The 11,632-nt window shown below is 33.2% G+C and overlaps 1 protein-coding gene across 3 annotated transcripts; it reads right to left on the reverse strand.

Annotated features, from left to right (window-relative positions):
• Nucleotides 1–1,593: 1,593 nt before the first annotated feature.
• Nucleotides 1,594–10,209, reverse strand: LOC106072386 (uncharacterized). Of its 3 annotated transcripts, none has more exons than XM_013232749.2 (12): nucleotides 10,140–10,209; nucleotides 9,303–9,493; nucleotides 8,705–8,837; nucleotides 7,092–7,220; nucleotides 6,581–6,675; nucleotides 6,005–6,116; nucleotides 5,306–5,394; nucleotides 4,938–5,114; nucleotides 3,237–3,397; nucleotides 2,928–3,114; nucleotides 2,309–2,420; nucleotides 1,594–1,963 (listed from the first exon to the last, which is right to left on the reverse strand). In XM_013232749.2, the coding sequence occupies exons 2-12, from the start codon at nucleotides 9,474–9,476 to the stop codon at nucleotides 1,746–1,748; spliced, it is 1,587 nt and encodes a 528-aa protein (XP_013088203.2). In that variant the 5' UTR covers nucleotides 9,477–9,493; nucleotides 10,140–10,209; the 3' UTR covers nucleotides 1,594–1,745. The 3 variants fall into 3 exon arrangements, with proteins under 3 accessions (XP_013088203.2, XP_013088202.2, XP_013088201.2); XM_013232748.2 differs by having other exon boundaries at nucleotides 10,062–10,187; XM_013232747.2 differs by having other exon boundaries at nucleotides 10,058–10,183.
• Nucleotides 10,210–11,632: the final 1,423 nt, after the last annotated feature.

Genomic DNA, 11,632 nt, shown 5'->3' on the forward strand with positions numbered 1-11,632 from the left:
AAACCGTTTGACCAATCTTGATAAAACTTGGCAGAAATGTTCCTTGGGTACTAACTTAGACCATAGTGTATGTATTGTAGCCCTAAAACAAACTTAAGTCCCTCAAAAAAAAAAAAAAAAAGTTGCCCAACTCTATGAAAACATTATAACTTCATCGATCTAGGCCATATTTACATTCGAAAGGATCTAGATCTAATTTTAAGAACTACACTTTGCGCAGATAGTTTTTTACTTTGACCCATGAAAATACAAAAGATAGTCTATTGATTTCATTACGTAATAAAATTAACCTTCAATTTTGTGTTTCAAAAGCATTTTTACATACATTCGTTCCATATATCTGCGAATTCAGAACGTCCTGTCTTACTTTATAATACATTGATTTAACAAATCGGGTAAACCCGTTTTAGTTGTACTTAATATCCTGTTCATCTATCGCTCTTTTTGTTTTTAATAGATATGAATGTAGCGGCTTCGGGTAAACCCATTTTCGCAAAACTACTTTTATTTTCGTAGCGAAAGAGAAAAACTTGAAAGGATCATTAGCTAAGTTTAACATACATCTAAATCCAATCCACAAGATTGGTAAACACAAACTAAGGCCCGCAGGCAATGTCAGGCTAGTAGTAAATAAAAGTAAAGTTTCCCCTTTCAGACCTTGTGATCTATGGAGCAGATGATGTTAAGGTCATGTTTCTATGGTCAACGGTTAACGAGCAGGGTGTCATATAGCCAGCAAAACGATTAACCGCTTTTACTTTCCCCAACTAAGGTCAGGTACCCATTAGAGTTCAGTCGACTCAGGGGCACCCTTAAAATCCCAAAATCCCAGCCTTCACCGAGATTCAAACCCAGGACCTCAGATTTGGAAGCCGAGTGATCAACCACTCTGCCACTGCTCCCTCTTCTTCAGTTGATGGGTCTTCTATAATTACCTTAATGTTCTATCCAATACTTTAAAAGCCTTTTAGCAGGAGTGAGACAAGAACCTAAGTTTTATGGAATAATTACTGATGTAATAATTGATACTTAAGTCCACCTCAAGGTTTTTTCCACCATTCTTTCCAGGCTTCAGATAGTATAGGCTACACATGTTCATTTATTTTATTTTGAAAATGGGAAGAGCCTTCACAGTGTATTATCTGTGACTGCAACAACTTTGTATATAACTGACCTAGATTCCAAGCTATTTGGTTAAAATGTTTCAAGATTAAATGTATTGTGGAGCTGACATTGAAGGATTTGCATTTATTGGGTGAGACTGGATTGATTTTTATGTGTGATTTTTAAATAGTATTTTCTTCAAACATTTGATTGCATCATCTATATTTGTAGCTATTAGACATTGAGAAATGATATTTTTTTAGAATATGGAATTTAATAACTTGTTACAAAGTTTTATAACAGAAACTCAGCTATGAAGTCTAGATTTAAGAGATCATTGTGAAAATACTATATTAAATAATCCCCCCCATAAAATACCTTTTGCATAACAAGTTGCTAACAAACAAATGAAATATTTTCAAAATACCTGTACTAAAACTGAAAATAACTATGATAGCATATTTTAAAGGAAAAAAAAGGAACAACTAAATATAAGAAAAAAAACAACAGTTTATTTTGAGTCGAGCATGTTACAAATGTTGTCATAAAAGTAGATTTCTTATAGCTCATTGACTGCCAAGCATTTTAGTCTGCAAAAACTATTTTTAGTAACCAAAAGAAAAGTTCTCTACGGTACACAATCAGTCCCCAGTACAACCTGAGTTAGATACATGTTCACGGCTTCTATTGCCACTGAAAGTTGGCCTTGAGTGCTCACTGCTCTGAGACCTTGTGTCCCTAGGTGGGGAATCATTATCTCGACAACCTAAAATGACTTTCTCTGAGTCTAACACATTGGTCAGACTTCCTACGGGCCGAGAGTTATGTTTTTTTCTTACTAAGCCCATCATCTGTTGATCTGTTGAAAAAAAAAAAAGCTTAATTAGTGTAACAATTAGTGGTTTTGAATCTACATTGGAACAAAATTATAAAAGCAACATTAATATGGACGTGTGATTTAAGTGATTTCTTTTTCTTTAGGTTGTCACTTCATTGTTGAAAACATCTCAAACTGGGATGTTAAAATCCTACAGCATTAATAGACTTGTCTTAGTGATTCTGAGAAACAAATGTAGTGAAAACATTTTTTTTTAAATACAAATATAGTATCATATAAAAACTTGTTGGAAAATTTATAGCAAAAACATTTCATAGATTATGTTAAACTTAGTCTGCTAGTATATTCTAGACTGTACCCAAATACCTGAACCAAGCAGTCCAGTAGAAGACTCCAGATGACTTAGAAAACTATGAGTACTTGAGATGATTGGTTTAGGATCAGTTTTGACCAAACAGCCATCTTCATCTGTCACATTCTGATTTAAAAAACTATATATAATGTCTCATAGAAATTCATTTATTTCTAAACAAAATAAAAACTTTAATTCAGTATTTCTAACAAGCATGAGATTCATATTTAAGGATGTCTCATTCTTGAACTAAAATAAACAATTAGGACAGAGAGAATAATGCCTAGAGGGGAACATTGTCCTACCTAATTAGATATTTTGTTCCACATGGTCCTAGCTAAATAGATATTTTGAACAACCTAATTAGATATTATTTTGTTCCACATGGTCCTACCTAATTAGTTATTGTTATGTTTTGCATATTTAATAAAGGGAAAACAGAAATTCTGATGGCACAAAAAGATTTTAGGTTCAAATCTCAAAAGATTTTGTAAAAAATCCATTAACTTTTGGGGCTGAAATTTAAAAACAAACTGCCCCTAGAATATTTGTAAGGGATAACAATACAGCATGTAGAGGGAATAAATATCTGCACATGTTTTCTTATGAAGAAATAAAAAACCAAATTCTCACTAAACGTGAGGGTCGGATGTGAGCAGCTTCAGCATCTCCACACAGAGAAAAGGCAAGTTTTCCCTCTGTCATTGTTAGGCTGTTGGATGCAACAGTCAAGCTTTGTGTCTCGGTGAAACTCTCCTCTACCACGTCTGCTAGGTCAATGTCACATGATGTTGATGGGGTCACAACTGAGTCTTCCCATCTGGAAAAAATGATGTTTTTTTTTTGAATAAATGTTATAAGACATCATAGTTACTTTATATCAATAAGCTTCTTACAAACTAATGTTCTTTTATTTATTGCTTATTTCATCCTATGATTTACTTCAGTAGAGCCTCTAGCTGAACAACCATTGTGGGCTCAGTGATAGGTTCGGTGGCCAAATTAATTTTTCGTGGACATCTATGCAGTCCTTTGCCTCTTCCTTCATTGTCTTCTTCTTTTTCTCCTCCTGCTCGCCCTTCATCCTCTCTATTGGGATCTTCCTAAAAAAATTAATAAGACACAAACTAAAAAGAAATCCTTAAAGGGAAACTCCGATAGTTTTTCAAATTTTAGTTATTGACATATTTAAATTCTGCGTAAAAAGTTGTAATAGTAAACATTATATCATTTTTTATTTAAATGCTCGGAAAATTTTATATTTAATAAATTAGACAGAAAATTCTCCACGCCCCCAAAAAAACGGGATTCTGCGAGATGTTTTTAGTTTTTAAAAACGTGACGTCACGAAGGTGCTGGCTAAATATAGATCTAGACCTATATAACCGATAAACTCTCTAGTCTAGATCTAGACCTATCGGATCGCATTTATTGTTACGCTTCACAGCTAGATCTAGTCTCCACGTTGATTTATAATCGGTCATTGTTTATAAACCTCTATTTCTACTTGAAGAAAATTAAATATTGTTCTTCAGCTTGTTGCAGTAGTTCCAATCACAAAGATAAAATCAGCAAGTATGCTGATACAGAAATTAGTGTCTCTTTTCATTTGTTTCCAAGAGATGAAGTTTTAAAGGGAAAATGGGGAAAATTTATTCGCCTGAAGAGCAAATATTTTACAAAGGCATTAGCTAATTCCTGTTTATGCTCAAACCATTTTGAGAGAAGCTGTTTCAGCAACTTCACTGCTGTGGAAATGGGATTTTAAAAAAAAATTGAAGTTAATACCAGGTGCAGTACCAACAATACATTGGATTTCCAGGCCAAAGAATTCAATTAATGATACTACTGAGACATTTTAAACAACTGAAGTTCATAAATATAAATGAAATCAGATTTGTGAGCTAGAAATTTACTACGAATACTAGATCTACTATTAAATTTCTTATTTAATAAGTAGATCTATCGTCTACGAAACTCAATTCCAACTTTTTAACTTTTGACCTTGGGGGTGTGTCTCGCCGGCTGAGCCAGCGTCAAGTTCTCTCATCACTTTTTCCATGTCAACCAATGTTAGGTCGAAACAGCACAAAAAAATCATAATTTTCTTACGGTCAAACATACAGTCATAATTAATACACCATTAGAAATTTCTTTTAAAGTATTTTAATGATGTAATAACGAAAATTTTTTTTTATCAAAGATAATTTCTTTTTCGCCTCCCTATCAATGAGTATCAATAGGATTTGAGTGCACCGTCGTGACGTCACACAGAAATTCAGTGAAAATCTGACTGTTTTGGATGCGCAGAAAAATTATGTCACAAAAACATCAATTACTAAGTTATTCTTGCAAATAAAAAAAAAAGAATAATATATTCATTATCTATAAATCAAAACACATATTATATCAAAAATTGTCAAAACCATCGGAGTTACCCTTTAAAATATTATACTTAATCTACATCTTAGAATAATCAAGAAATTAGCGGTGCACGGCTTCTTTATGTGCTAAAGTAGTTGACCTCTTTCAGTCATAGGATGACTATGGCTCATCTCATGGAACACTTTAACATGTGACTGTGGAACCCTATTTTTGGAGAAGCTAATTTAAAATTACTTTCTGCAAACACATGAGAATCACCTCAATAGTCACATCCATCTTGGCCTTGGCACTCCTGGGTAAAATGGTGGCAGCCCCTGTGAGTTTGTTGGCTCTACTTTGAAGATTGGTGAGTTCCTCCATCATCTTTAGGTTGTCCTCTCTGTCAAAGTTCAAGGATGCATTGAAGGAATACATCCTCAGAGTGTTTTTAATAACCTGTGTCAAGAAGGACAAACAAATTAACCACTCAGCAATCTTTAATTAATACATTACTAAATAATACATTAACCAAAGTCATTATTTTCTAACATCTCAGTTTTATTCTTTAAATTCATGTACTTTACCAATAGAACCATAAAAATAGGAATCATAGGAACATAAAAAAAGATCCTTGTTTTTTACTTGACCTGTGCTTCCATATGTCTTTGTTTCTGAGACAAATTAAGATAGTCCAGAATATTTTCACCTTTCTCTCTGACTTCATGTGAACAAGGCTCTGCAATTTAAATGTAATTCAATACAGGAAAAAAAAAGGAAGAAAGAAAAAAAAAACATGTTCTTGAACAGTTCTAAAATGTAGATTTAAAATTTTTCATATTTAAACCAAACTAGAAAAAATAAAATTAATGTAAAAAAAAATAAAAAATTAGGTTTTCTTTTTTTTAAATGGGGAGGAAAGTGAGATGTGAATGTTTAAGATTTTGTTTTTATTAAGAAAAGGCTTTTAACCATAAAAGTTGAAAGTACAAGACATATTTACAATAAGAATTTTGACATGATTTTGACAATTTCTTTTTCCTTGGACGTTTTATCAAGTTCAATATAATCTGAGTGAATCAGTCTTTGTGGGCAATGGGACTTTAGTAGTGCAATGACTAACTATAATTAATAATGTCAGATGGCCATTAAACTCAGGGAATTTCTTGAATCTCTAGTAAAAAACTATCTCAAATTTTTACCAGAATTTATATTGGCAAACTTTGACTTGATTTTCATTTGTTCTACCACTCCTACTACAGGATGCATACAATCATATAGCATTAGGAAATAATAAAACAATCATTGAATACTTTTACCTAGTTTCTAAAAAAAATCAACTGATTTACCCGATAGACAAAGAGAAATCTTGTTGCGTTTCATATCTGAAAATAAATCCAACTCTTTGACATAGTACTCTCTGTCTCGCTCAAAATTTTCAAACAGGGTGGTGATCTTTTCCTGTAGTAATTAAATGTTACTAGAACAGGCTGTCTAAATTAACTAAAATCAAAGAGAAGTAAGGTTGAAATCATGAATCATCATGTTAATCACCTGAATATAATTCACTAAGCTATTAAAACTCATCTTTAAGGACCCCAAAGGAAGAAATTCTTTATGATTATAATAACTATTGCATTAACCCTTGCAAACACGTAGTAACCTTTAGATGGCGTTTATTGAGATTTCATTAAATTATTGTAACATTGGTGACATCCAGTTTAAATTACCAAATTATAAATTTACTCTGGGTCCACTACGCAGCCAAAAGTCCCAATGCTGTTTGAGTAGAAATATGTTAGAATTTTATTGCTGTCAGGGTCCACTACGCAGCCAAAAAGTCCCAATGGTGTTTGAGTAGAAATATGTTAGAATTTTATTACTGTCAATATGTGGCTCATTAACAATATCAATTATTTTTGTACCATTTCTTTAAAAGTGTCTCTGTCTAACTGACAAGCTCTCATGTTTGCGATGCGGATAAGATTATGTGTTTGCTTTAAGGTCTCTTCTGCTTCATCTGAGAAAAGAAAAATAAAATGATGCATTGAACAAAATCAGATGCAGAATGGATGAGAATTCAAGATTTTTAATCCCACTTTTTAGTCAAGCATAGATCTAAATCTTCATGGGTAAGATTGGAATTTTGGTTGTCACTGTTGAAGCACTCATCAATACAATCTCATGATTAAAAGATTTAACAAAGTTAAAAACTCTTGAATGTGCTTTCCAGTTAAAATATCTTATGTAGTCTTTTATAAGATAACTGAAAACCAAAGTAAATCTTATGTCAGAGATGTAAAAAATCTAACTTGAATAAATGTATTACAGAATACAAAGGCCTGTTTACTAGTCTGGAAATGAATACATAACAATCAAAGATAATTAGATATAAATACAAATTCTAATACATTTATTGCTGAAAGAGTAATCTACCTCTAAAACATTTAGCACTTGCTTCATTGGCATATTTCTCAATACTGCTGAAAGACTCATCAAGTTTTCTCTCTAGTGCATTGTATCCTATTCGACAGTTTAATTCATGCCCTTTTTCAATCAAAACATCTGTACAAAAGAGAGAAATTGTAAAGGTACAATTAGGTAAACTAGACTAGAGTAAGAGTACTATAAAGTTCAATATTATAGGCTTATATTTATATTAATATTCTATAAAAATTAACTAATCTAAATCTACTATTAGGTCTATAATTTAGATGATATTTATACTAAACCCAACTTTTAATGTTTGGGTTTGGTTCAGTCAGATTTAAGTTCAAGTTCGGTTCAATGATGAGTATGGTTTATGTTTGTTCAGTCAGTTTTATAATTCAGGTTCGGGTTCAGTTTGATGTTATGAAATTATGATATTAGCAAAAACTATGTACATGTAATAATGTTAAATTTAATTGATTAGTTCACACAGTGATGCTAAATGTTATTCAAACTGCAGACCATTTTAATTTCCGACACTGGACACATAACAGAAAAGATACAAAAACATAAACATGCTAAAAAGGCTGGCTGTTTCAACTGCATTCTTATTTATAGGACATATTTCTTCCATCACTAATAGTAACCCCCTTTTTTATGCATTCACAGTAAAAAAAAAAAAAAAAAAAAAAAAAAAAAAAAAAAAAAAAAAAAGCTTTATTTCTCTATTTAAAATATGAGCAACTCTGTACCATGCCCTTACCACTGACTCATTTTCTTGTCCCTTCTTGGTAAATATTCTTGTAAATACCCTTATCTCTAAACATTATTGCCATCTTTTCTTCACTGCTCAAACTAAATATGCCACCATACTTATGTTTTTGATTTCATAATGCTGTTTGACATCACATTCTATAGAAACAGCCACAAATAGCTCTATACAAATCACAGACATATTGGCTTACTTTCATGCTCAACAAAAAAGTAAAGATCTGTCACTTTGCCTGGAAGTTTCTACATTCAAAGTCTACTTTTTGTTTCTTGGAATCTTCATTTTATTTATGCACAAATATTAAATGCTATGTCACCCTTCGCATTGATACCAAAATAAGACAACCTAAAATGATGCTGGAAAGATGCACACACAAGATATCAAGGACATTGCTCAAGACAGCAGGAGAATTTTCCAAGAATTAAAAATAACTGTCAATTTTAAGTTATCTTGCTGAAAATTTTCTTACAAATATGTTGCAAAATCTTGATTCAGTTCAGTTAAGTAAAAGATAAGGACAGTTTCTGAGTTTGGTTCAGCTCGTACCAATCAATAGTGAAGTTTGGGTTCGGTCGTGAGGTTCACATTCAGTTCAGTTCCCATCTCTAATATCTAAACCTCTACCCATCAACTCTTTTGAACTATTACTACTATGTACTAGATCTACTACAAAATATTAAAACCTAATTATGAGTAATACCAATATGGGGGGGGGGGGTTTGGGGGGTTACTATTTAGTAAAGTAAATCTAATGATAATCTATAGACTATAGATCTATATCTAGACTAGACTCTAATCATTTCCAGTCCAATGACAGCAATAAATAAACAGTCCTTTGTATGCTAACCTCTTTCTGTGAGATATTCTTGTCTTTTAACCTCTATTGCTTCAATTTCTCTATCCAGCAACGCTGATTCGTTATTCAGGGCATCAATAAACTTCTCAATTCCTTTCATGCCATGCTTAAAACTCTCTACAAGCTGAAGTTAAATAAAGTTAGATCCATTTTATAAGCAAACAGTTCAATTAGAATATTTTTAAAATATGTTATTTCTCAGACATTATAGTCTAGATCTATATTCATAGATAGATTTGATAAACTTACAATCTTATCTAGATCTGATTAAGATTATTTTATCAATATTATATTTTAACTTAGCTTAGGCCTTAACATTTAAAAAAATTGTCATCTATTTTTATATAAAAAAAGCAGTGGCGCACCCAAATCACTACTTGGAAAGGGGTGATTGTGGCGTTTGCAAAGCTGTTGTTTTTTTCTTGGTCAAATAATCTACATTTGTTCTCAAGCAATTATCCATCTAGTATTTTTCCTATATCCTATTAATCTAGATCTGTGTGGTGATGGGCAGCAGCTTGCGGAAGCGTTACATTCGCACTTTGGGTGAGCCAATGGTGCAATGAAATGTTTATTTTCATACTCGGACCTCCCAAATGCCATATTTGATGTCCTGGTTGTCGTCTGTTGTCCTCGCATCAGTCTCGACATCGCTGATCAGTTGCTGCAGGTTCTCCGTCAGGTCGGTAAAAGTGGACAACAGGTTCTGATGAAATGAGGACTCCAGGTTGTTTAGGTCAAGCTGACTTAACCTTGATTCCATTGTTCAACAAACAATACCTACGAAGAATATTTTAAAAGTAGACCAAACTACTTGTGCACAAGAAAATCTAGATCTATTTCAATAGAAAAAAAACTGCTTTAAGCAGCTCTACAATGAAGACTAAAATATTAATCATTAACATGTGTTGTTTTTTTTTTCTTTTTTACATCTTTCTGGGAAAAAAAAGATTATTACACACCATACCTCTCGCAGGATGGCGGGGGAGGGCGGCGTGTTGGGCTCGAACACGGAACCAAAGATTATCAAGTCGAAGCTTGCATGGCGTCCAAACGTGTGGTACGTAAAACAAACAAGCACTTTTTTTTTTTTGTATATTAATTATATTATATCTAGTGACTAGTCCAAATCTCGATCTGTAGGCCTATTAGATCTGGATTAAAAAAAAAAAGATGTTTGATCTACAACTAAATCTATTATATTATCATTTATTATCATTTATTATGACTGAATGATCTGGATCTGGATATCTAGATGTAGCTTGCCCAGTTCAATTCTAGATCCATAACGAGAATTAATTGAAGTTATTCCTATCTAGAATCTGTATCTTTATTCAGCCCTACCCACATGTGGAGGTTACGTGCAATAAATAGCTACACAACTTTGAGAGAGCTTCAATACGACCAGAGCACGACTAAAGTTTACCTTATTTTAAACTGAAGATTGGCCACACACAACCACACAATACGCTGAAATCAAAACAGTTCGTACTTTTCTGTGAATGTTATTTTCGGATCTTCCCTAAATATAGATGAAAGTGTGCAATTATCATTTACATTTAGTTATTAGTTCTACTCCAATCTTCACCCCCAATCGTTTCCCCCATCTACAATCCATGTTTGAGATTCAAGACAGTTTTTTTTTCTTTTTGTTGCCAAAATCATCTGTCTCTTTAACCAATGCCTCAATGATGCAGCGAGAGCAGTTGCTCTTGTAAAATGTTTGTTTGTAAAATGTTTTATATGTTTCGGATGTTCCTTCAGAGTTGAAGATAGTTTACTTCCTAGTCCAAACCTCCCGCAGGACGACGGGGGATGGGAGCGGGCAGGGTTTGAACCCTCGACCGTCGATAAATCCGAACGACAGTCCAGCGCGCAAACCGTACGACCACGCAGCCATCTTGGAAGTTAGAGCTGAAAAAAAAAAAAAAAAAAAAAAAAAGTGCTTTTGTGGTGGAGTTAATGAGATGTTTCATACAGTTTTGAACAGAAATGTCTAAGAAAAATCTTGGAAGACAAGACCCGCTCCATCATAACTAAAGTCGTCGCGAAGTGGGCCACTTCAATCTATCAAGATTAGGACCGAGCGGTTCAAAAACTCGTTCGTTCCTTACTCGGTCATTCTATATCAACGCCATTCGTTGATCAAGAAACATGAGAAGGACTAAGATGCCCGCGTGTAGTCGTTCGATGAACTCTTTATGTTGTGTCTGTTCTATTTATGTGTATGTTTCTGTTGTGTTGTCTTCATATGAGAAAAGAGTCCTTGTAATCACAACAAATTTCCATAAGGATCAATAAAGCATTCTTTGTCTTAGTTGAAAGGCCAAACAAGAAGTTGACTCATTTAAATGCCTAGCGCCAAACACAAGAAAAACATAAAAATACTTTTAAAAAGGCGTAGCTGTATCAATTAGTTTGGATCAGTCATGTACTTAAATTTGTAATAGATAAAGACTAAGAGTAATAGATCTGAGCGATTTCATATACTTTTAACCAATTGTTTTTGCTTCTTTTCTCTGGACCAGCTGGAAAGGGGAGATGGAGAAAGAAGGGGGTAAACGGGGGATTTATTTAGAAAAAAAAAAAAGGAAAACGACCTGAATTCGAACTCGAGGGCTAAAGGCTCCTCGGCCTCCTGAAGTTAATACACTAACCACTCTGCCAGTGAATCACTTATGAAAATATAAATTTTAAAGTTATCTATTGTTAGCTAAAAAAATTAACCAGCGACCTACAAAGTATAAAGGGGCTAATTCAACTTATACGTCACATCACTTAAGTACAATTTCTTTCCCTTGTTCGAGATACCAAACAAAATAACTAATTACTAATTGTTAATTAACTAAGTGGGGGGGGGGGGTGAGTGGTTAAGCATTTGGCTTCCGAACCTGGGGTCATAGGTTCGAATTTCAGTGA

The sequence above is a fragment of the Biomphalaria glabrata genome, chromosome 7 (genome assembly GCF_947242115.1).
Source record: "Biomphalaria glabrata chromosome 7, xgBioGlab47.1, whole genome shotgun sequence".
In the NCBI taxonomy this organism is placed as follows: domain Eukaryota; kingdom Metazoa; phylum Mollusca; class Gastropoda; family Planorbidae; genus Biomphalaria; species Biomphalaria glabrata.